This window comes from Acinonyx jubatus, chromosome B3 (assembly GCF_027475565.1).
Source record: "Acinonyx jubatus isolate Ajub_Pintada_27869175 chromosome B3, VMU_Ajub_asm_v1.0, whole genome shotgun sequence".
In the NCBI taxonomy this organism is placed as follows: Eukaryota; Metazoa; Chordata; class Mammalia; order Carnivora; family Felidae; genus Acinonyx; species Acinonyx jubatus.
This window is the reverse complement of record NC_069386.1, coordinates 35,402,156-35,427,052: the sequence shown is the minus strand read 5'-3', so window position 1 is coordinate 35,427,052 and position 24,897 is coordinate 35,402,156. Positions and strand designations below refer to the sequence as shown.

Below are 24,897 nucleotides of genomic sequence, written 5' to 3'. Positions count from 1 at the left end.
GCTACCTTGTAACTGGCCAATAGAAAGTCTGGCTGGCTTCTCCGTTGGCCTCAGAATTGGAGCTGATGAGTGCTGGCTATGAAGAGGTGAACTTTGGGAGAACATGATGCCAGACTTCATGTGAAAACCAGGACTGGTGGACAAGTTGAAAAAATGTACTCGGGCCTTTTAATTTTTCTCACACTGCATTAAAAAAAAATGTTGGGGCGCCTGGGTGGCTCAGTTGGTTGAGCATCAGAATCTTGGTTTCGGCTCAGGTCACGATTTCATGGTTCGCGATTTCAGGCCCCTTGTAGGGCTCTGTGCTGTCAGTGCGGAACCTGCTTGGGATTCTCTGTCTTCCTCTCTCTCTGCCCTTCCCCTGCTTATGCTGTCTCAAAAATAAATGAACAAACATTTAAAAAACAAATAAATGCATTGAGGCATATTTTACGTATCACATGGTTCCCTGATTTCAAGGACACAATTCAGTGATATTTTTAGTTAACCCCCCAAATTGAATCCCCATCATCGCAAATGAGTTTTAGAACATGATCATCACCCCGATAAGATCCCTCCTGCCCATGTCTTATTAATCCTGATTCCTACCCCCTGCCTGAAGAAACCAGTAACCTACTTTGTGTCTGTGGATTTGCCTTTCCTGGACATTTGATATAAATGGATTCTGACAATATGTGGTCCCTTGTGTCTAGCTTCTTTACCCAGCATAATGTTTTTAGCCTATACACTATGGAACAGTATCAGCAGTCTATTCCTTTAAAAAAAAAAACAAGTTTATTTATTTTGAGAGAGAGAGAGAGAGAGAGAGAGATACAGGAGGGGCAGAGAGAGAGGGAGACAGAGAGAATCCCCAGCAGGCTCTGCCCTGTCAGCGCAGAACCCAATGCGGGGCTCGAACTCACAAACTGTGAGATCATGGCCTGAGTCGAAATCAAGAGTTGGAAGCTTAACCAACTGCGCCACCCAGGGGCCCCTGTTCGTTTTTTGTTGCTGATCCTGGCAGCCTTTTCTGTGTTCGCCGTAGGTCACAGTCACCAGCTGTTCCACGTGTGTGTGATCCTGGCCACACACCTGCAGATGGAAGCCATTGTTCTGGACAAGACTCTGAGGAGGGAATGGCTCCTGGCCAACTCCAGGCCCCTGTCTTTCCCTCAGATAGCTGGAGCTGTACTTCTGTGCCTCATCTTCAGCCTCAGCAACATAATTTATTTCTCAGCTGCTCTGTATCGGATTCCTGAGCCAGAATTACATAAAAAAGAAACATGATTCAGACCATAAGCTTTTCATGCCAGATGTCAACATTAAGCTACAACCTCCTAAGCACCATAAGTGCCTAGTGGTACCTGTTCACCAAGGTCTAAAATATTCACGGTGGTTGATGTCTTGGCATTTTTGAGTGCGTTCATGTCAATAAGGTATTTAACTGGGGAAATGTCTCTCAATGTGCACTTATTCTATAATTGTGATTTTAAAAGGGGAAGATGGGTTCAAGTAAGTCCTTGTTCAGGCGAATCCTTAATAGTTCATTAAGTCTTAAATTTATTTAAAATAAGGCAGTTAGAAGCCTTCCTATTAAGTGGCCGGATGAAGCTTTACTACTCTTGTAGTGTTACCCTTTGAAAACGGACCCTGCTTCATTTGTTGAGTCCCGCATGGCACAGCTCCTGCCAAGACCTCCACGGTGGGAGGAGAATGAGCCAGAAAGATCAGCGGGGTGTGTGGAGGGGGTGGAGTAAGAGGAAGCTGGGTCTGTGGGAGCCCTGGGGACTGGGGAGACACTTCAGGATGAAGAGACCTGGCTTGGGGAGAGAGCTTCTTCCTTTCCCCACCTAGTGAAGGGAATGAATGAATGAATAGAAGAGTCCTCTTTCCCACAAGTCTGTTGTGCCTTAAAGTGCCAATTCCCATATCACGTGGATTTGGATTTTCTCTAAAGGCCACATGGCTGGGTGTCTGTGTTCTGTTTTGTTCTGTTTTCTCGTTGCCAATTCGATGCTGCAAAGTGTTATGCAGTGCAGGTCAAATGTGTGAGGCATGGGAGCCGGCTGAGCTAATTCCAGTTGGCTGTGCTCATCTGTCACTGTGTGAACCAATGGCATGGCTCTATTTGGGGATGCTATCCATTTAATATTGCTTCAGCATTTCAAAGGTGCTGCAAAGTTTAGTGTTCCTGGGAAGAGGATGTCAAAGACCTTGTAAAGGGTTGGTCAACTACAGTGATCCTCAAGCTTTGCTGCGAATCAGACACATTTGGTGAGTTGGCGACCAGTGCGGATTCCCAGGCCAAATCAGGGGATTCTGTGTTAGTAGTTGAAGATGTAGGTCTTTTGGAGGAGATTTGCCCTGAATCTGAGGAAGTCCCCAGGTGATCCTAATGCAGAAGGGCCACAGGCCAAATGGGAAAAATGCTGGCGTCATGAGTTCCAGAAGGCACTGGGCCTCTCAGCTTTGTTGCAGTTGACCTAATTTTTAGCAACTCACCACCTAAGGATGTATCCCCTGCTGTCTACTCTGCACAAGAGTAGCACACTGAGCATTTTCTCATCTGTTGCCTTAGGAGTTTAGTATTTCGTGCTGTTTTCAGAGAGTTCAGAAATGCTGATGCAAAGCTGTAGCAGATGCCCATCAACCCCTGATCTGCACTTGCTAATGACTTGAGGGGCTGTCCATCACAAAGCAGGATCCTCTTTGCTGACTCAGGAACACCCTCAAAACTTAGAATACTGCCTCTGTGGTAACTGGCCCAGAAACTTGAATGGCCTCACGAATAGCTCATCGTCCAGCCCTCTGAGGACAAGTAAAAATTTATATTGGCTGAGAGTGGTCAAGAAATATGATTTCATTAGTTTCACTGTTTATTTACTTCCTCTGGGGAAAGGTAGACTGATAAAATTATATGGGCTGGTAAATTTTTGGTACATTAATTGCCCGCTGCATGACAAAATTTGGTTTGGGGCGATAATCTGACACTCCTAGTGGAATTTTACTCCAGCAGGGTCTGTGGGCACCCGTTTCACCTTGCTATAACTTCAATTTTATGCTGCAAAAAGGCACAGGGTTTAAATACCCTATTCTAGCAGGTGCCAAAGACATGAAGCTCTTTAACATCTCTTTTGTTTAGGGAGAGGAAAATGTTTGTTTAGTTCAGAAATAGTTGAAAGTTATAGGTGATTAATTTGAAGGACCTTCAGATTATTTAATTTTGGGTGATGTGACTTTTTCGCCATCCTTAATGATGGGAAAGAAAATGTTACATCAACAAAAGAAGACCAGTGTTTCATAATGTTTTTATACGTTTGGCAAACCCAGTCCCACTGTATACATTTGGACAGTGTTACAAATTAAAATTGGATGACAGTTTGCAATGGGCTGATTTGGAAGCTTCTAGATACAGACAGTGGGTTCAAAAATATTAATTACCATTAGGTATTAAGTGTAATGTGGGTTTGCTTAAGCCAAAGTCAAAAAGGAAAGGCAAAAAGGTTGGCAGTGGTGAGCTGGAGAGCTCACTGGGAAGGTGTCTTTTCATGTAGCGGCCCTCAGGTTTTTATTGTCTCAATGCACCCTGGAAATGTGCCATACTCCCATTGGTAGCAATGCTCACCACCGCACGATCTCAAAGAGGATTTTGTGGGGTGTGACAAACTCCTAATGGGATGACCCTCTTCTTCCTCCCCCTGCATGAGAAACACTGCCCCCCAAATTTCCCAGATGCCACGGTGGTGATAAAACTTGAATGTACTCGAATGAGGCCGTTTAGCTAACTGCATTGTCCTTCGCTCATCATAGCTTTGCTTTCCATTGCTCGGTTTCTAGAGAGCAAAGAATCTGTCACTGACTGGAATGAGAAGTGGGAGGTTTTAGGAAACCATTTGAGTACAAAGTGACCTGTTTGACCTGCTGCTGTCTTAAAGTGTTTGTTGTGGAACTCAGCTCACGTGAGAAGTTCTATGGAAGGCAAGGGGCAGTGGATCAGGGTGATCAGATGTGTTGGAGAGACCCTTCATTTGGCTCTGCTGTGTCCCAAATTTGTTTGGCCATGGTACTATATGAAACACCTATTCACACTGTATAACAACTCTTTATCACATATTAGTTGAATGCCAGCCTCTGATTTTCTGGTCAACAATCTATTGTGGATGAAAAGGCAAAGACCCATTTCTGAACACAGCTGTTCCTCCAACTTACACTGATGTCTGGTTTTCTTAAACTGTATGGGAGGAAAAAAAATAAACTTTATTATAATAAAGGCCTGTTTCCCACTTGATTTGGTTATGTTTCACCTACCACACTGTAAACGTTTGTTCATCATAAGAAATTGATTCCTGGGGCGCCTGGGGAGTGCAGTTGGGTGAGCGTCTGATTCTTGATCTCGGCTCAGGTCATGATCTCATGATTTGTGAGTTCAAGCCCTGCATCGGGCTCTGCGCTGATGGTGTGGAGCCTGCTTGGGATTCTCTCTCTCTCTCTGTCTCTCTGTCTCTCTGCCCCTCCCCTGCTTGTGCACTCGCTGTCTCTCTCTCAAAATAAATTAACAAACTTAAAAAATTTAAGAAATAGATTCCTGTACATGTGTACATTGCTAAATCATTCAATGAATGTTTATTTTGTGCCTGGTGTATATGGAATGAACACTCCTGCATGGAGTGAATCTTGTGACTGTCAGTAGGGATAGATAAATTCAGATAACGGTAAGTGCTATAAAGAAGAGAAGCTGGTGAAGACATAGAGATGGGTGGGATAGGGCAGGTGAGATTGGATGGCCATTCTGAGAAGTTGACGTTTGACGAGAGCCTTGGTGGGCAGAAGGGGCCAGCCCTGCCAGTGTGTGGTGGGGTAGGTGTTTCAGGTCAGATGGTGTATGGGCAAAGGCCCCCAGACCAGTAGGCACTTGGTCCTATCGGAAGGATGGAAATCAAGCCACTTATTCCTGAAATGTGTAACTCTAGATAATGTATGGATCACTTGGCTTTCAAAGAATTCTGGGATTTCTCCTGCATGTTCTTCCCAGGAGATTGTCCAAGGGGCTTTCCTCTGGGCTCTTGGTACTTGTATGAATGCTTCAACTCTGTAATAAATATATTTCAGGCAAATAGAGAGTCATTACCCCCATTCTCTTCACTCTGGGCAACAAATTTCTAAAATTGGCTTAATTCACGCCTCCTGTAGAGCATGGAACAACGTACCTCAAAGATAATTTAATCCAGCGTTTCAAAAATGTGTTTGATGATGGGGGCACCTGGGTGGATCAGTTGGCTAAGCCTCGACTCTTGATTTTGCCTGTCATGATCTCATGGTTCTTGAGTTTCAGCCCTGAATTGGGCTCTACCCTGACAGGGTGAGCTTGCTTGGGATTCTCTCTCTCTCTCTCTCTCTCTGCTCCTCCCCATTTGCACTTGCTCGCTCACTCTCTCAAAATAAACAAATACATAAATAAATTTTTAAATGTGTTTGATGATGCAAAATGCACATTGTCAGGCCCAAATGGACAGATGCAGCATACCTTGGGAGGGAAAAGTAGTCTTAGAGTTTTACATTTTTATCAAAAGCCCCAAGTAATTAAAAAAATTTTTTTAATGTGTATTTATTGAAAGAGACCGTGTGAGTGGGGGAGGGGCAGAGAGAGAGAGAGAAAGAGAGAGAGAGAGACTCCAAAGCAGGTTCCAGGCTCTGAGCTGTCAGCACAGAGCCTGACACGGGGCTCGAACTCATGAACTGTGAGATCATAACCTGAGCTGAAGTTGGAAGCTAACCAACTGAACCACCCAGGTGCCCCCCAAGTGCTTTTTAATATAAGGCAGTTTAAGAAAACACTAGTCCAACCATTCTTTTTTTTTTTTTTTTTTCAGATTTGGAAAAACATTGAGTAGTATGAAGAATCCCCAGGTACTGGGGTATCTGGCTGGCTTAGTTGGTAGAGCATGTGACTATTCATCTCGGGATGGTAGTTTCAAGCCCCATGTTGGGTGTAGATATTACTTAAAAATAAAATCTTAAAAAACAATTCCCAGGTACTTTTCATCCTTCCCCCTTTTGATATGTATATAACTCTCATCTCTAACAGAGAGAAACTTGGCTCCCATTATCCACAATATATTATTTGCTCAATCTTAGAACGTACAGAATGTCATATCAAAATTACTAACCCACATCGGCAAAAAGGCTAATTAGAATCCAATATATGTTTCAAGTTCTTTTTGTCTGGAGCCTGAGGGCATATAGTCTCAATAGTCTAAATTACTTGGCTTAGTTATGGCCCCTTTATGTGTATGTTACTCATTTGAAATATGGTTCAGATCATTTGTTTCTTTTTGTATCAATTCTACAAACCCCCCCCCCCCCCAGCTTGCTGATTTTATTGTCTTTTGAGTATGTAAAACATTAACATCCTTTCATTTTCAAATGGCCTGGGGAGAGTCACATGGCCTGTGGATGTGAGATGATGCAGCCTAAGCTCTTGAGTGTGAACAGCAGGGAGGGTCAGGGAGACAGCTCCTCGCATGGAGTGTTGGGTGTATCACAGTCATCCTGTCCTCATTTTTACCACCTTCCCTCAAACACGCTAGACCTCAGCCCTTTCCGGTCACTGGCTGTTACAAGGTTCCCACAGCTGTTCGTGTGGGTGTTTGGGTTAATCATATTGGTTTCCATCCGTGTAGGGTCAGCCTCTCTCCAGTGATTTGCATAGGACCCTCCAGTCCAGTTTCGCAGTGTCTTAGAAAGTTATACTTACCGTCAGACCAGCAATCCCACCCAAGGGAAATGAAGATCCCTATCTGCATAAAGACCTTTATGCAAATAATTATCAGTTTCATTCATAATTGCCTAAAGGTGAAAACGACCTGAACGTCCAACGGGCTAGCGGATGGATGAGCTGTCATGCATTCCTACAGGGGATTTACTACTTAGCAGTAAAAAGGAAACATGGTATCGATACGTGCTACTCAAAAGCGTTGAATCTCCAGAGCATTTTGCCCAGCTAAAGAAGAGACATTCTGGAACAGTTAAGACTCTAAGGGAGGAAGTCAGAAAAGCGCTTGCCTAGGGCTGGGGGTAGAGGAAGGTGATGGACTACAAAAATGCAGCACAAAGAAAGTTTTGCAGTGATGGTGGCGGTGGTTACAGGATGGTGTGTTTGTTAAATCCATGCACACGGTACAACCAAGAAGGGTGAATTTTGCTGGATACAGAATGTACCTCCATAACCCTGACTTTGGTAGAAGCCTCCGGGTTCTACTCCCTCCCCATCTCTTACCCTTCCCCCTGGTCTGGATCTCTAATTCTAGGGGAAAATGCAAATCTTTTACTGCCTATGGGGAGCCCATTGGAGGGGAGGGGGGGAGAGGGGAGAGGAAGGCAGGGGAGAGAGAAGAACGTGTAAGGTGTGAGGTGACGGTTTTTATTCTATTTTCTATTTTAAAGCAAACAAGCTAGAGAGCTTTAGTACGGATAGAGGCGAGGGAGAAAGAAGAAAGTGGCCTGAAGAAAAGCTGGGGTGGGGCTTGATGGAACTGGGTCCTCCACTGGGATGGATTCATCCATTCCTCCCAGACAGTTACCAGGGGGCCTCCATGGCGCGGCACTAAGGGTGCAACAGTGCCACCTAGTGAGCCTGTGGGGATAAGCTAGTAGAGGAACAGTGAGCAAACCGGGACGGGTGCTCTGGAGCAAACCAACAGCTTGCTGGCAGGGTGGAGGGGACTGGGGGTACACAGTAGGGATCTAGCATCCGGGGGCAAGTCGTTGGCAGAAGGTCTGCTGAGAACTGAGAATAAGGAGGCATAATAAGGCGGGGAGGAGAGCTTGTCAGCGGAGGGAGTGTGTGCAGGGGGTCATAATAAGGGATGGGCTTGGAGAGGAAGAGCCTCAGGGCCCTGTGAGGGTGTCCGGCGCTGGGGAGCTCCTGCAGTGTGACGAGCATTACATAGGGGAGTGACATGACTAGATCTGTGGTTTAGAGGTGAACAGGCTGCAGATTTGGAAGGCAGCAGCAGGAAAGCCTGTTAGAGTACTGTTGCCCTCGTCCAGACAAATGATAGGAGTAGCCAAGGGGATAGAGAACAGCGTTTGAGAGGTGTGAAGGCTCTTGGGTAGGTAGAACTGTCAAGACGTGGTGAGTGGATGTTGGAACAGAAGGAGAGGCAAAAGTCCAAGATGGTACCTGGGACTCTGGCTTGGGTGGCTGGGTAGATGGTGTATCACCCATCCACTGAAGGGGAGCAGGTTTGGGGTAAGAGATTAGGGCGCCTTAGGTCTGAGGTGCCTGTGGGACACCCAAGCGGAGAATGTCTGGAGCTCAGAAGAACAAATGTGATTGGTGTGTGAAGCCGCAGGAGTGGTTGGGAGTGCCTGAGGAGAGTCCTCACTAAGTGGAGACCAGGTCAAAACCCTAAGCTACGACATTTCCGCACACACAAAAAAGGAACTCACAAGTGAGTTCCGCGAAAGAGGGGCGCTTAGAGAGCTCGGAGAGGAAAATGAAGACATAGTAAGAGAGGAATGAGAAATATTTTCGGTGCTGTTGAGAGGCCAAGAGAAGGGCATGGAAGGGTCAATTAGATTTAGCATCAAGGAGGTGGTGGTCTCAGTGAGAAGAGTTCTAATGGAGAGACTGAGGCCAATGCCAGATTGCAGGGTAACTAAGAAGTAGTCAAATGGCCACGCCTAATTCCTAAATAATACAGGTCCCAACCTGTCCTCTAACAACAAACAAAGCAATAAAAGCATTAGGAAAAACCATCTTTATGTCACATAATATGGGCCAAGGATGTTAAATTTTGTCCATTTAACTGGTGTCTGGTTGAGGAGCTGGGACTAGAGTCCCATGAGAGCACAGATGTAGATGCAGATTTGACAGTCATGAGGTTAGTGACAAATGTTGAAATGGGATAGAATTAGTTCATCTTAGAAAAGAGTGGATGGACATTGCTCCTCAAGAGTGAGGACCAAACTTTATTCATCTCTATAGGCTGTTAAAAATTCACCCGAGGAATCTAAAAGATCAAGGTGGTTTTATTAAGCGATTCCTGAATGGGGCAGTATCCCATCTAGCAAGCAGAGAGATGCTCCCAGGAGCCGCACAAAATGTAAGGCTTCCATAGAAAGGAGGGTAGGGTAAGGAAGTTACTGGTAAAAGAAAAGCCAGGATTGTTTCAGGCCAGGTCACCATCCCTAAGCGGGGAGGGCAGGGGTCTTATTTGGAAGGTCATCTCATCTTCCTTTGGTAGGGGGCAGGGGGAGAGGGGAGACGGAGAGGGCCCCTGCGACAGATTACCTCATTGGTGCGGACCAGAAAGTTCCTGACTGACCGGTTCAGAGTACGTTTATGGGAGGGGTAGAAACTACACTTAGGTGATATTAAGACATTAAGATATTAAGATATTAAGCCCCGGTTTGGTGACCTGGCATAGCATAAGGGACTCCATCTTGGGCCAGTGGTTTTCCTTTTAGCAATGCTCCGGATCAAACATTGTTAAGACTGTGATAAAAGAGAAAATAATTTGATAAGAGAATGTATATATAAGATAGAGCTGGAGGAACCAGGGAGGGAGAACCCAGGAAACGTGAAGGGGGGAGAGGACGCCAACATGATGTGGTGATATGGAAGCCAGACGCGGAGTCTGGCTGTGCAGGGCACCGCACAATAGTACACTCCTGTGCGGGAACCCCGCTGACCTCTGAATGCACGCTGGACTGGCCCTTCCGTTGGACTTCTTGTACTGTAGTAAAATAAGCCCTCAGTTTCTTCATGGGAAAATGGAAGGGGATGGACTTCATTACATCTGAGCGCAGCCCGGAGACGCAGACAACTCGCGCCTCACTCCCGCGGTCGCCTAGGAGACGAGCGCCACTTCCGGCAGAGCAGTCATTTCCTCTGAGGCCCCGCCCCTTCCCCGCGGGCGGGCGCTGATTGGCCCGTTTGAAATGCGCCGGGCGCGAGCTCACCTGGGCTCGCGGCGGCGTCGACCCGCTTCTCGGAGCGCCGCGCCTGAGCCGTGGAGTCCCGCTTCCCGTGGCCCGTCCCTGCGGCCTGCCGCCCTCGCCAGCCCGCCAGATCGAGCCCGGCGTCCCGCGCGCGCCTCCGGGCAGCACGGAGCCCGCTGCCATGAAGCCAGCGTGAGTACCGGGCCGGGCCGGGGCCGGCGTCTCCCGTCGCAGCCGGCCGCGCGGTCTGCACGGAGCCCTGAGCGGCCCGGGCCGCTGCCCCCCAAAGTGGGAGCCCCCGCGTGGGCCGCTTAGGGGGAGCCCGGGCGCGGAGACTCGGCCGCGGCGCGCCCTCCAGCCTCCACCCCGCCCTCTGCCGCCCGGAGCCCGGCGTCCCGCCCCGGCCTCCCGGGGGCAGGAAAGGTCGGCCCACGGGGGGAGCGGGGAGGTCTGTGCCGCGACCCGAGTCCCCGTTAGCCGGGGTGCCATCCACCTGGTTCCGGGACCGCCGCCCCCAGCCCTTTCCCTCCTGTCCGCCCGCTCGTCCGGGTTGCACTCTGCCGCGGTAGTGCGGGCTGGGGGTCTCCCCGCGCGCGGGCTGTGCCCCGGGGTTGAGGGCGCCAGGGGGCCTCGGTCTTTGGAGGGCCCTGGCACCCGGGAGCGCGGCGTGCTTTTCTGAGCCTAGCCGGTGGCCTTGAGACGGAGACCAGCTTCTGGGGCCGCTGACAGCCCCGCTCCGCCCACGGGCGCCCACGCCCACATCCCCCCCCCCCCCCCCCCCCGCAGTCGGCCTGCGTTGCTGCGCTGCCCCGAGCACTCACCGCTCTGGGTACAGCAATCCCTGCGCGGAGCGGAGGGCTGTCATTTGCAAAAAGCGGCTTGTTCTCTTGAGGCCAAAGTCAAAATCTTTATCTTGAAAAAAAAAAAAGGTTGAGTTTAAGTAAACCTACCGTAATAGTTTGTACTTAAAACACTAATTTGTTTCATCTTGGAGCATGTTGAGAAAATATTTTAATAATCCGTAGCCCATGCCAGTAATTTCACTTAATTTTGATGTTAAGTGTTCATCTACACGACAGATAAATGTGGGGGTTGGTGGAGGAAAGGGGCATGCTGGAGAAATTGGTGAACTGAAGTCAAAATATGTTTTTCCCTTGTTTCTAAGAGAGCAAGAGAAATTGCAGTTTGGAGACTAAATTTTGTTTGGGGACAAAGGATGATAGCGTGGAGAACTCAATAAACAGTTGTTCCTTAAAAGTATAGACCTTGATCTTGATGAAAAAATGGATCCGTCCATCTGCATTTTTATTTTTATTTAAAAAAATTTTTAATGTTAATTTTTGAGAGAGAGGGCACGAGTTGGGCAGGAGCAGAAAGGGAGACACAGAATCCAAAGCAGGCTCCAGGCTCTGAGCTGTCAGCACAGAGCCCAACGCGGGGCTCGAACCCGCAAGCTGTGAGATCATGACCTGAGCCACCCAGGCGCCCCTCCATCTGCATTTTTATAATTTGGTGAAGTCAATAGCTTGTCAGTCTGCCTTGGCAAGGGCCGTCAGAGCGGTGTGTGTGCTTGTGCGCATAGATAAGTGCCTTCAAGATGAGTGTGGTCAATTATCTGTAGATTTTTCAGCTTTGTCATGCTTCTGTAAAATTGTTCAAGAAAATATGCAAACTACTTAAAATATAGAACTACTCAAACAGTAAGTAGGCACATCTAGAACCAAAAATGTCTCCTAAACCCAGTTTTACTTCTGCATTATGTGTGTCACATTCTTCTAATGCAGCATATTCTTATGTTATTTGGGGGGTGAGGTTTTGGAACTGCTAAGGGATAACTTTATAAGCTCTAGGAAGGTTATCTCCCTGTGAATTACAGGTGAGGTTTTTGTACGTTAGTTTGAACAGAATTTTTTTTTAACCCATGACCAGGAGGACTAAGACGCCCAGGAAACTTCTAGTGAAGAAAGGATCCCAAACGAGTCTTAAAGACCCAGTTGGGGTAAGGTCTCTCTGTGAATTTGTTTGTGTTTTTTCTTCAGTCCTTTTCTGTCTTCTGTGTGTGCTTGGAAGGGATGGAGATCTCAGCTTTGAGATTTTGTCTCCGTGTAGGATTCTTTAGTCCAGCAAAATGAAGTCTTTGGTTGTCAATTGCATAACTCCTGTAACTAATTATGATTTGAACAATTAGATGATGAAAAATGTTCTTCAGCTGTCCCAGAGAATTCTTCCTACTCTCGGCTGGAGGTAGGAATTTCTGCTCCAGTGAGCGTCCTCCCCATTTCACCACCATTAAATAGTACTTGATGGCATGCTTCATAAAGACTCTGCTGTAGAATAGCTAAATTCAGTCTAGTTAACTTCTCAAAATTGCACATACTTCACTAGTTTCAGACCTGGGACCTTGCTTTTAAAGTCAAATGCAAAAAATAGTAGTTTGATTTGCTCAGATATTTTCGGTCTGTCCTTCACTGGCACAGGAATGTGTCTCTTGTTCTAAGTTGAGGGAACTAGATGCTTTTTGCAAGCTGAATAGTTTTTCCTCAACCCTATCACTGATTGAGAAGATGTGTTTAGGATGTTGCACTTTATTTGTATATTTATTGAGTGTTAAGCTGTCAAGTTTTGCTTGACATTCAGTTTCAAACAATTCTAACAGCTTTTCAAATTCTCACTGTGTAATGTTGATTTTAGAGATTTTTAAAATTAGTAATAGTGTAACTTTATTAAATTTGTGCCTGCACGACAGTGAAGAGAAGCTGTGTGACTCTGATGCTTTTGTTATCCAAATCTACTTCAACTGTAGGTGCATTTAAAAATCTCTCTAATGTCTAATATATCTGTGTGCATCTGACCATTTCTGGTAGCAAGTTTTGGTTTTCATGGCTCTAAGTTTATATGAATCTCTAATATCGAGAGACCAAATGTTGAACGAACAAATGGGAAGCTTAAATGAAAAGTCAGGTAAAAAGTCAACCTTTGTTCTTAAAGTCCCTTCCTGTATTTTCAGGTATACTGTAGGGTGCGCCCACTGAGCCTTCCTGATCAAGAGTGTTGCATAGAAGTGATCAATAATACGACCGTTCAACTTCATACTCCTGAGGGTTACAGACTCAACCGAAATGGAGACTATAAGGAGGTAATTGCCATTGGACCCAAGCTATTTTTACTTGATATGATTTACTCGATTTTTCCTGAAGGGCTTTTTCATTTTTTTCCATTTAACAAAATTCACGTTTCTACTTTTTTGAAAAACTTGTTTACTTCCCTGTAACCACCATATATAAAGTGTGGCTAGGCATACGTTTGGTATCCTTGAGGTAGAGGATTGCCTTTATAATGTAATTTCTTGTACTGGATATTGTTTTTTAGAGCATGTCAGGGATCGTTTAATGCAGAATGATTGTGCTAGGTGGCTATACACACACACATATTCAATTTCATAAGCAGATTAAAGTAGCAATGGCCGGGGGCACCTGGATAGCTCAGTGGTTAAGCGTCTGACTTTTGGTTTTGGCTCAGGTCATGCTCTCACAGTTTATGGGTTCGAGCCCTGCATCAGGTTCCATGCTGATAGTTCAGACCCTGCTTGGGATTCTCTGCTCCTCCCCTGCTCTCTCTCTCTCTCAAAATAAATAAAATAAACATTTAAAAATAAAATAGCAATAGGCATTGTGTTTTTGTTTCGACCTCTTGTGAAGTGTTATTTTTCGTAAAATCTTGAGCAAAGTGAGTTGAATGCAGTTCAAACATCTTGCACTAAAGCTGCAGGGCAGAAGATTTTACGGGTGAGACGCAATCTTTGCCTTTATGGAGCTTACAACTTAACTGGGGGCACGGACAGAAAACAGGTAACCTTCGTATCGATAGGAGACAGACAGGTGTGCTGAAAGAGATGGACTGTGGGAATGCAGAAGACGACGTTTATTTGGGCCGTTGTCTCTACTGTCGAGCTGTCTCACTCGTGTGCACACTGCTCTCGTGAAACCGTCGGAAGCCCACCAGTGGTCTCCGGGCCGCTAACATTTTGACGGACGCCTCTTGTCCTCATAATGTATTTCTCAGCAGTCCCCTCCTTCCTGAAGCCCTCTGCCGTCTCCCCGTCCAAGTCTCTGTGTTCTCGGCTCTCGCTGGCCACTCTCTGCAGGTTCCTCTTCCTTTTCCAACCTCTCAATACTGAGGTGCCCTCACCCAGGACTCTCTTCTCTACCCTTTCCCATGGCTTTAAATGTTGGTTATGTGACAATAATTCTGGAGTTGATCTCCAGTCGAAACCTGTCCTCAGCTCTAAAGTCAAACGTCCACTGTCTGGATGTCACGGAGGCACCTGAAATTTTACACATTCCCTCTAAATCACTTCCTCCCTTGTCTTCTCTCCCAAATAAATGGTACCTCTGTCTCTTCCCCTTGTATCTCATGTATCAGTAGATTCTAGCCCTTCTCCAATGTGAAACTGTCCTTTTGTTTCTATCTCCACTGCCACCACCCTTGTCTCAGCCCTGTTATGAATCACCAAGACTAGTACTTCTCAAATGATCGGTGCTGAAGGAACAGCTTTTTAAAATCTTCAGTGCATCGTGACTGATCCTTTTGTGCAGCTTTGCCATCTGAGTGAGACCATCGAGAACTGAGCTTACAATCTGTTCAGCGAGATGAGCCTCCTGATCACGTGCGGGGATGCTGCAGCCGTGTCAGGTGGCTACAGAAGTTTCTAAACTTACTCTCCATTTCTGTAATTATCTCCTCCTAGATAGGAAACAAGCAGTTCTCAGAGGCCCACTGGTTTGCTGACCCTACTTTGAAATCTAACTGGACTGCTCGCTTCCACTCTGAATCTTATTCTCCAGTCCATTTTCTAAAAGCCTCCAGAGAGATCTTTTAAAGCAGAAATCCGATCTGACCTTTTTCCTGTTTAAAATCTTTCAAGGCAGAATGTCTTTAAATGGGCAAAACCCTGCTTAATTTGCCTCCTGTTTCTCCACCCTCCTCTCTTAGTACTCATCCGATCCTCTGAGTTCCTTGGATAAGCCCAGATCCTGCTTCAGGCTTGTTCTCTTCGCCTGGACTTTTCTTTCTCTTGGCTCTTAGCATGGATGGCTCCTCATCTTTGGATTTCAGCTTAAAAATCGCCACCTCAGAGAGACTGTCCAGACGACCTTATCGGAAGTAGCACCCTTACACCTTAGCCCCTTCTCTCCCGCTCTGCCCTTTATGTGCTTCCTTGGTAGCACTTACCGCATCTAGAGGTTTGTTTTTTGTCTCTTTCCCCTGCTATCGTGTAAGCTTCAAGGATATGCACCTTCTCTGCCCTGTGCCCCATTCAGTGAATATGGATGAAGCACGAATGGTCTGGAAAGGCTTCATGGAGGACTGGGTTTTCGAAGATGTCAGATAGATGAGAGTTGACTTACTATGAGGAACTTCACTTCTTTAATTGGACTTACTTTCAAGCATGTATAAGTAGACAAAAAGTTTGGTGGGGATTAGTAGCTCTCATTGCCTGTGACAGGAGGCAGGGCTGAAAATTGGAAAGGGTGCTGGACTGAAAATGGCTGCAACCAGTCAGCACTGTAGGCTTGGGCAGGTGCCTGCCCTGGGCCTTGCTTTTCTTTACTGGAAAGGAGGGGTTTGTTCACAGGGACTTGGAGGTCATCTGACTAACCTGCTGGTACTATCTGAGGTGTGTCCTTCCTGGTCTGATTCTTTATACTTCTTATGAACTCTACAACTGATCTACAGGATTAGGATAAAAAACTTCCGCAAAGTGAAGAGTTAGCCTAGCTGAAGCAGGCTGTGTGCGTGATCTATAACGAGCTGTAAAATGAACATAATTCACAGTATGTAATCACAGGTGAGAGTGAGACGAGTTACTGCCATGCGAAGGCAGTGCCTGGCCACTGCTCAGGGTCAGCTGCTGTCTTACTATATATTTGAGTACTAATCGGTACGTGTCTCCTCTTGGGGGCACGAAACTGCTACTTTAAAAAACGTAAGGGTTGTGATAGTGATATCTGTGCAGGCTGAATTTAAGGAAAAGGGTACAAAACAGGAAAGGCGGTCCCGCTTGACAAAGGTTATACTCCGTAATAAATTCCAGCAAATACTTATACAACAAATAACCTAGCACTGACGTTCATGAAGTAAAACCTGTAAGAAGGTCACAGACAAAACCGCAAGGTCTGTAATACAAAAAAACTAAAAAATAACAAAAATGGAAATAATAGAACTCCAGCCCCTGCCCAGTTAGGACAATTTAATTGACATTAAAATATACTTATATTCCCCAACCTAATTTTCCGGGTAGGAGTTTGGTAATAGTTTTGGTACTATGATTATAACTTTGTAATAATCCTATTTTGATAGAGATTTGATAATTGAAGTGATTTTTTTCAAGGTCACGATTTATTTAAAATTTTATAGAAGAACTCAGGAAATTAAATTTATAGTTCATTTCTGGTTTTAAAACAGTACAATAAGACACTTGGTTTTATGCTGCTGTGCCATTTAAAAATTTTTTTCTTAATGTTTTTAAATTTATTTTTGAGAGAGAGACAGAGAGTGTGTGTGAGCAGGGGAGGGGCAGAGAGACACAATATCTGAAGCAGGCTCCAGGCTCCAAGCCGTCATCATAGAGCCCGACGTGGGGCTCGAACCGGTGAATGGTGAGATCATGACCTGAGCTGAAGTTGGCCGCTTAACCGATTGAGCCACCCAGGCGCCCTGACTGCTGTGTCATTTTAAAAGAGCAAAGTAGTGTATGGAGTAATAATGCCCGATGATGTTCACAAGTTCGTAACTGAGTCATGGTCATTTTTGCTCTTTGTCGTCTAAAATCTGCCGTGGTCTGTGACGTGTTAGTGGGCTTAAGACTTCTACATTCTCTTTCTTCAGTAGTTATAACTGTAATCTTTATCATTTCTAAGTGGTATAATTGAGGTACATCATGACTTTTTTAAGGGTTCCAAATTTAAAGACTTCATGGTTTTTCTTTCTGTCTACACCTTAAAGCAACATCTGAATACATTAAAACAGATGTATTTCTAGCTTAGAGTGAAATGCCATTCATATGCTTTTTATTTCTCCCTTCTCCACAGACTCAGTATTCATTTAAACAAGTATTTGGCACTCATACCACCCAGAAGGAGCTCTTTGATGTTGTGGCTAATCCCTTGGTAGATGACCTCATTCATGGCAAAAATGGTACGGGTACTGGAGTTTTCACTGTGTTTCCCTTTCTGTCTGCCTCATAAAACTCTTGATACTTATGTATTTGATTATGGTTGGTCCTGAACTCACATTTGTTAAATGTGGTATAAAACATTAAGGGTGGTATAAACCCTGTTTTTTTGAGCTGGTTAATTTTACGTGTTTTTTAATGCTATGAAAGAAGGAAAAAGAGCGGAGGACTTGACTTAATATATAACTCGATGTGACTTGCTACATTGTAGGTCTCCTTTTTACATACGGTGTGACAGGAAGTGGAAAAACTCACACAATGACTGGTTCTCCAGGGGAAGGAGGTCTGCTTCCTCGTTGTTTGGACATGATCTTTAACAGTATAGGCACATTTCAAGCTAAACGATATGTAAGTGTAATTCTTTTGTGTTGTGACTAGTTCACCTGAGGGCATAGAGACGGAGATACCTGTGGATATAGGGTTAAGGGAGAACTCCTAATAAACTGGGTACATTCTGAAACCTTACATAGTAAATGTTTCTTATTTCTGAACTAGGTCTCTTACTACTTAAGTCAAATCTAAAAATCATGGTCTGATTTTACCCTCCACTTCAGGTTTTTAAATCTAATGACCGGAATAGCATGGATATACAGTGTGAAGTTGACGCCTTGTTAGAACGGCAGAAAAGGGAAGCCATGCCCAATCCAAAGACCCCCTCTGGCAAGTAAGTAATTACATTTGTATGTGACACTGGTCTGAGGGGAACCCTGTCTGGTGGTTTCCTCAGGCACCCGGGATGGTGAAAGTGAAGGGTGGTTGGTCTGACGGTTGACTGCAGTGAGATCAAAGTTGAGGAATGTTCTTAATTAAGTTTATTTGCTCAGATGTCCTCTTTGGTTTTGAGCACAGTGTTCTTGAATTACTGTTTAGAGAAGGTGCCGCTCTTGGTGGAGAGGGTATAAAAGCCGGTGCCGTGTGTCTGCGGGAGGACACGGCGGTGCTGCCGGCTGACCAGGAGCATGGACAGACTGCTTTACACACCGCTGTTTGCGGTGACAGGCCGCTTACGTTCTCTGTTTCCTCTTGGGATCTTTACTTTTGATTCCGACTCACAATGAGTAAGCAGATTTTTTGGCCCTTTTCTTTTTTCAGACGACAAGTAGACCCAGAGTTTGCAGATATGATAAACGTACAAGAATTTTGCAAAGCAGAAGAGGTCGATGAAGACAGTGTCTATGGTGTATTTGTCTCGTATATTGAAATATATAACAATTACATATATGATCTGTTGGAAGAGGTGCCGTTTGATCCCATAAAGCCTAAGTAAGTAGTGGAGAGAGTCCCATCTTAGCTGTTTAACCTTGGGGAAGCCACTCGACCTCAGTGAGCTTTAGTTTCCTCAGTGATAAATGGTAATCGTGCTTTTGTTTTCAAAATGAAAGGTAACTTGTGTATCGTACGGTTGGTGTTCGGTGCATAGTTTTATTCTTGACCGGATCTGCAGCTGTGTCAGGGCACCAGGGGGTTAAGGTGTCTAAGGAGAAGAGAGACCTGAATACTCACCTTAGACAGTACTTTTGAAAACTCTTGGCCTCGGGGCTATTATCTTGAGAAGGATCGTGATCACATAAGGAAGTGTCCTAAGGGTGAGGGTTACCTGCGGTTACCTTTCAAGAACCGAGTACTTAGTGTCGGGAGTTTGTAGCCACATTAACCATCTGTGGTCGGTGACCTCTACAGGGAGGAGCCCAAAGCTATTGTCTATACAACTAATACAGGTCTTCTATCACTGATTCATACATAGGAAGTGATCTGTAGCATCACTCTGCCAGAGTTAAAAGACAACTCCTTAGATTTCCTTGGGTCTTGGCCTGCTCAGACTGAAGAACAACTCCAGCCTGGCATCCCAATCCACGCCTGTGCCAGAGCAGACTCTGGAGTCTCATTTAACATTAGTATCTTGCTCTTGAGTTGATGGTTTTGTTCTCAAGCTAAATGTTTTATCTTCAATGCTGTCTTTGTTAGAGCCTCTCAGAACATAAATAGTATGTAGACTTGTGTGTGTGTGTGTGTGTGTCTAATTGAACATTATTGGAGAAACAGCTGGATATTTAGAAAACCATCAGACTGAAAGAATTTAATAAATTCCATTAAACAATGTACAGATTACTTACTTTCCCATTTGTTTCAGAGTATCGGTCACGTGTACCATTTTCCTAAACTTTTGTGATGACATTCGTTGCTACCGATCCCTTGCCTTTTTGCTCACGTGCCAAAGTTCTTTTTTGGTGGGTTCTAAATGCGATCATTTTCAAAGAAGCCTATCTTGGTTTTATGTAGTTTTACGAAAGGAAGGCTGACAAATGTGCCTTGCACGCCTTGTAACAACCATTCTGGTAACTCCTTGAATGAACCCACCGGGTGCGTCTTTGGCCCTGAATTCGGATTTAATTTGTGAGGGTGGTGCTTAGCCGGCTCTTCCAAGCTGGTTAACTTTTAAGTGTTTTTACATACAATGAAGAAACATTACAAGTGGAGGGTTTTGAGGAGCCGATCCTGTGACTGTCACGTAGCTCACACCCTCTTCCTTCGGTAGGTGGAACAGCTGCAGCACGCCCATGAGGAGCACAGAGTTTGTGTATGTGACCATGCTGACTCTTTTCTTAAGGAGAAGGGTGTGGTTGTACTAGCGGCTGGCATCTGTGGCGAGTCTGCACGGAGCTGGTGTGTCCTTGGCACTGGGCTGCCTGCTGCCTCTAAGCCCCTCCCTGCTTCCCAGCAGCCTGCCATTCACTGAGCAGTGGTGGCCGGCACTCGCTTGTGCCCCCACTGTGCATGAGGCAGGCCGAGCAGGTGGTGCCCTTCCTATCCTTATCCTACCGTACAGACTGGAACTCGAGCAGCCACTCTGAAAGGACTGCCACTCCTGGTATAAACCAAACTCTTCCTGAATCTGTCTTCTGCGGACTCTGATGTCGGGACCGGCTCTCTCTTTTACAATTAGGGAAATGCCAGCTAGATTCTGATGCTTAACCTGTGCATGTGATGTTGCCGTCTTACTATTTTGATCTCTACTTGTTTAGAAAGTGTTTTGTGTGCTTCATTAGAACAAATTATAGCAAAGCTTCTAAAACAGTGTAGGTTCCTGTTCTCCTGTTATGTAACTAATCTTGACTATACATCCTTACACTTACCCGAGTTTAATGTCTTTCGGAGCTCTTGCCTAGGCTTATTCCCTTGTAAGAATCGATGTCATGTTGCCTGGCATTTTAGTCCTAGTCTTAAACTGAGATACTAGTATCCCATAATTTAGGAGACTAATGTTTTCTTCTTTCTCATAGACCACCACAATCCAAATTGCTTCGTGAAGATAAGAACCATAACATGTATGTTGCAGGATGTACAGAAGTAGAAGTGAAATCTACTGAGGAGGCTTTTGAAGTTTTCTGGAGAGGTGAGACACCACGCTAACATTCAGAAAATCTGAAACAATAAGTATACTCCTGAGAGTTGCTACTATAATTTAACAGAAGTTAAATTTTTAGTACTGTAGTGATCGAATTCAGGTTTAATCAGTGATGTCTCTGTCATCACAGGCCAGAAAAAGAGACGTATTGCTAACACACATTTGAATCGTGAGTCCAGCCGTTCCCATAGCGTGTTCAACATTAAATTAGTGCAGGCTCCCTTGGATGCAGATGGAGACAATGTCTTACAGGTAAATGTGTAGTGTGTGGAGTTTTTCTTGTTTTAACTGAAGCTTTAGTTTTTGGAACTAGAGTTAAAACAGGGAAGTTTCGCCGCAATGAAGACTGCTCTAGAATTATTATAGTAGGTGATGACGTTTAAAAATTGTTGCACTAGAGAGTGTAGTTCTGGGAAACTGGCTATTGAATCTGAGAACCTGGAATTCTGCTGTGAAAAAGGTTTACAAATCTTTATAAATCTCTTTAATAGAGGAGATAAAGTAAGAAGTAGGTACGGACCATTATTTTATCTCTGAAGACTCATTTTGTATGTGGGAATTCAGTTAATGGTTTTGAAATGTCAGCAGTTAACTTCCCAGGGTAGGTATGGTTCAGGAGATGACAATTCTAAATTGTTCTTCTCTTGGCTGATAGGCCCGTAGGGCTCCTGTCTGCTGATCACTCGTTACTACTGGGCCTGTCATGCTACAAGGCTTACATCAATTAGTAAAAGCATTTGGGCCTGAGTAGAAATCATTTAATAACTTTAAGCTATTAAAGTGTAATTCCATTTGAAACTGAGAAGGTCTCCTCATGGCATGACTACAGCAGGGTATTGCAGACCACCAGGATCCGAATTTTGATTCCTGTTAATTTACTAGCTGTCTGACTGGTTATAAACTCTTTATAGTGTTGTGAGGATTAGAGCAGGGAGTGCATGTAGAGTTCTTAGGCCAGTGCCTAAGAACTGACTGACAGCATTCGTAAATGTTAGTTAGAAAATGCTTGTAAGTCAAGCCTTCAAATACACTTGCTTTCCTTTGAATCACATCTAGTAATATCAGTTATGTACCTCTTTTCATTTCTTATTCTACAATTAGAGTATTATGAAATTGTTTGATTATAAAACTGTCAAATATCTGGTTATAGAAAAATTAGGACAGGTCTTTTCTAGACTTAGCAGATGCGGACTGAGCTCCTGCTGCATGCTAGGTGCTAGGTGAGATGCTGGAGGGAACAACACTGGTTGAGAGGCAGTCCCTGCTTTCGTGAAGCTCATGGTATAATGCAGACAGCAGACGATGGGCAAGTCCTTGTCCCCTTCACCAACCAGTGTATTCATTTAGCCCAGATGCTTTTAGCGGACTCTTCCCCCAGAACATGTATCCTTTGGCCCTACCATTTGTATTGTGCAAATGTTATATTCATAAGACTTAATAATTTGTTGACAGGAATGTAATTAAAGAATACCATAAACCAGTTATACCTTGTGTTATTGGCGTTATGATCTTCCTTTCAGGAAAAGGAACAAATCACGATAAGCCAGTTGTCCCTGGTAGATCTTGCCGGAAGTGAAAGAACTAATCGGACGAAGGCAGAAGGGAACAGATTACGGGAAGCTGGTGAGCAGAGCACAGTACTACTGTGATTGCTACGACTTTCCAGAACTTGCAGTGTCAGTCTGTCATCTGCTTATTGATAGGTGGTAATTTGATAGCTGTTTCTTTAGTTAGGCTGGTTTGGTATCAATATATGACCATACACTGACTTAAGAATGAAGATAAGCGGGGCGCTGGGGTGGCTCAGTGGGTCAAGCATCCAACTCTTGATCTCGGCTCAGCCTGTGATCCTATGGTTCGTGAGATAGAGCCCCACGTCGGTTTGTGTGCTGACAGTGTGGAGCCTGCTTGGGTTTCTGTGCCTCTCTGCCCCTCCCCACCTGGTTCGCTCACTTGCTCTCTCTCAAGGTAAATAAATAATCTTAAAAAAAAAAAAATGAACGAAGAAAAAGTGATTAAAATGAATATAAAACAAGTTACATTCATATTGTATCTATTGCCAGTAATGTAAGTACTAGGCCCTTAAACTTAAGTGATTTAACAGTTATTCCAACATTCATTCTGGTGAAAATTGACTTCTGGAGATGGGAAAAATCTGTGAACACAAAAACAAATTGAAAGGGAATCTGTGTTTTGTTGTTGGTGTTGTTTTTAGTCTATTAGTGTAGCTATTCATGTTACATTTTACACATAATAGCATTCATGGAGTACCTACTGCGTGCTGGTATCTGAACACTCATCCAATCTGGGTGTGTGTGTGAGGGCAAGTTTGGGGGGGAAATGGCAGAGTCAAGGTCACTGAAATGGTGTGGGCTGATGACTTATGACAACTGGGGTGGCAGAGCAAGGCGAGGTCACGAGGATCCTTGTCTGTCATACTAAAAAGTCTGAATTTTGTCCTGAAGGAATAATGGTGGTTACCTATTATTAAAGGACTAGTGTGTATCATAGTATCTACTATGCATGGGCTTGATTTCTTGATTCTGACTTTTCAGGACTGTATCATACCCATTTTTCAGACGAGGAAGTGGGCTGGGAGATGAATTTTCCCAACACTGGAGCCCGGGTGAATTCTCAAAGCTTGTGTCTTTCTGCTGTTATACAGGGTCCTTAAAGTCAATGAGGAATTAGTCTTTTAGAAAGATTGTTTTCCTATGTAGAGAATTAATGTACCGAGGCAGGTCTAGGGATAAGAACAGCAGTTGGGAGCCTTTTGCAGTAATTCACACAAGCCATCATGTGACCTAGAGGCAAGGGTTGGACAAAAGTGAGCCAGTCTAGGAAGGCCACCTACCTGGATGTGGAGAGGCAGGGAGAGGCAAGGGCAGATCCAAGATCTTGACTGAGGAGAAAGCAGTCTGAGGTGCAGGTGTGGGCGGTTCGAGTTTGTGTTGGACACGGGTAGCTTATTCCGGTGAAGTGCCTAGTAACTGGATGTAGAGGTGCACACATTTGGAAGGAGAGCTGACTGGAGGTTTACAGCTTTAGGTTTTGCCAATATGGCGGAAGCAACAGGGGAGATGAGATTATTCTTGGAGGACAGAAGGGAACAGGCTGAGGGCAGAGCCTTGAGGTACAAACACTTGAAGTAAATGATTTAAAGAGCCTGGAAGGAGAGAGAAGGTGGTAGCCAGGTGAGATGACAAAAAAATCCACATTATGTATATGTAGACAGAGAATCTGAGATCCAGGGTATGACAAAGGATTAACCTTGATGGGAAAAGAGGTTTGTCTCAACGGAAGAAAGTAGAAACTGGAGGGTTCTGATGCTTTGGGGAAAAAGCCAGAAAGGACTACCAGAGTTACTAGGATGAGGAACAGGTGTGACTAAAATTAGGCCGTGAGCATGAGAAGAACGGGAGATGGTGGTTGGGGCCCAGGTTTCAAGAGGTGGTGCAGTTCTGAATGACAAGGTTTCAGGGCCCGTCATAGCTGCGCGGCTCCCGTGCTAAAGAGAACAATGTGTTGAGGGAGTTGGGGCCTCTGGCAGCTCGTCAGAAGTGACCCGGGCGTGTAGGGGGAACACTGAAGGCATGGCAGCTAGGGACTAGGAAGAATCTTGCTGGCCTCCCTCTGCTCACCGTCCTTATAAAATGTCAGGCTTTAGAAAACAAGCAACTTTTACTTAGGCTGCGGGGGGAAGCGGCACTGCCCTTCTGTAGTTAAAGCGCTGCAGGGCTTTGCGCCGTGGCTGCAGGGTGAAGCCCATGGACGCTTCACAGAAGATTTCTGAATGAATAATATAAAATACACAGGATCACAAAGGAAACCGATTAGATTAAAATGTGTTTTTAACAGTATTCTTAAAGCATTTGTCATTACAGTAATTTACATGCTTCCTTATTAATGCCTAAATTAAAGATCCACCAGGATGTCTTAAAACTACATAATCTCAAAGCAGTAATGAACATAAATATCTTGAGATCGGCAATAAACTGTAATGTGCTATAAAATTACCTGTGATTTCTACTGATAAAAATCACAGGTATCACCAATACTACTTTTTGGCCTATGCTCGTAATTGAAAGGAACTGCTAAATTTCAGAAGTCAGTACAAAATAAAGGTGTAATTTATTTCCCATCCAAGTTTGCAGACTCCCCCAAATGTGCCCATGGATAACATGGACCCTGGGTTCGGAACCCCTGGCAATTAGGGAGAGATGGATGGAGCCCTCTGTGAGAGGTGTGAGGAGGTGGGGAAGTCTAGTAACAGGAATTTGGGTTCCAGAGAACACAATGGAAGCAGGAAGGACACTGGGAGTTGCGGTCAAGG

The 24,897-nt window shown here is 44.9% G+C and overlaps 3 protein-coding genes across 30 annotated transcripts in view; 2 read left to right on the top strand and 1 right to left on the bottom strand.

Annotated features, from left to right (window-relative positions):
* The window catches only part of PAQR5 (progestin and adipoQ receptor family member 5), a 74,221-nt gene extending 69,972 nt beyond the window's left edge, over nucleotides 1-4,249 (top strand). For all 9 annotated transcript variants that reach the window (XM_027067643.2, XM_027067644.2, XM_053223816.1 and 6 more), the window contains one exon: nucleotides 1,025-4,249. In XM_027067643.2, the coding sequence (XP_026923444.1) occupies nucleotides 1,025-1,266 (242 nt within the window). In that variant the 3' untranslated portion in view covers nucleotides 1,267-4,249. The remainder of the gene's footprint in view (nucleotides 1-1,024) is intronic.
* LOC106980589 (translation initiation factor IF-2-like) overlaps nucleotides 1-24,897 on the bottom strand; it is a 65,406-nt gene that overhangs the window by 4,530 nt on the left and 35,979 nt on the right. For 3 of the 14 annotated variants that reach the window (XR_008299078.1, XR_008299071.1, XR_008299076.1), the window contains 3 exons: nucleotides 10,746-10,836; nucleotides 4,067-10,100; nucleotides 6-1,234 (listed from right to left, as the gene is read on the bottom strand). Coding sequence is in view for 1 of the 14 variants with exons in the window: in XM_053223817.1 (XP_053079792.1) it covers nucleotides 1,193-1,234; nucleotides 4,067-4,210; nucleotides 9,676-10,413 (924 nt within the window). In the remaining 13 variants the exon portion in view is untranslated. The other 11 variants (XR_008299074.1, XR_008299079.1, XR_008299080.1 and 8 more) reach the window with 11 other exon arrangements.
* KIF23 (kinesin family member 23) overlaps nucleotides 9,983-24,897 on the top strand; it is a 26,991-nt gene continuing 12,076 nt past the window's right edge. For 4 of the 7 annotated variants that reach the window (XM_053223812.1, XM_053223811.1, XM_053223810.1 and 1 more), the window contains exons 1-11: nucleotides 9,983-10,116; nucleotides 11,854-11,923; nucleotides 12,932-13,060; nucleotides 17,016-17,121; nucleotides 17,370-17,506; nucleotides 17,713-17,822; nucleotides 18,251-18,421; nucleotides 19,695-19,736; nucleotides 20,440-20,552; nucleotides 20,695-20,816; nucleotides 22,085-22,187. In XM_053223812.1, the coding sequence (XP_053079787.1) occupies nucleotides 10,106-10,116; nucleotides 11,854-11,923; nucleotides 12,932-13,060; nucleotides 17,016-17,121; nucleotides 17,370-17,506; nucleotides 17,713-17,822; nucleotides 18,251-18,421; nucleotides 19,695-19,736; nucleotides 20,440-20,552; nucleotides 20,695-20,816; nucleotides 22,085-22,187 (1,114 nt within the window). In that variant the 5' untranslated portion in view covers nucleotides 9,983-10,105. The remainder of the gene's footprint in view (nucleotides 10,117-11,853; nucleotides 11,924-12,931; nucleotides 13,061-17,015; nucleotides 17,122-17,369; nucleotides 17,507-17,712; nucleotides 17,823-18,250; nucleotides 18,422-19,694; nucleotides 19,737-20,439; nucleotides 20,553-20,694; nucleotides 20,817-22,084; nucleotides 22,188-24,897) is intronic. The other 3 variants (XM_027067642.2, XM_027067640.2, XM_027067639.2) reach the window with 1 other exon arrangement.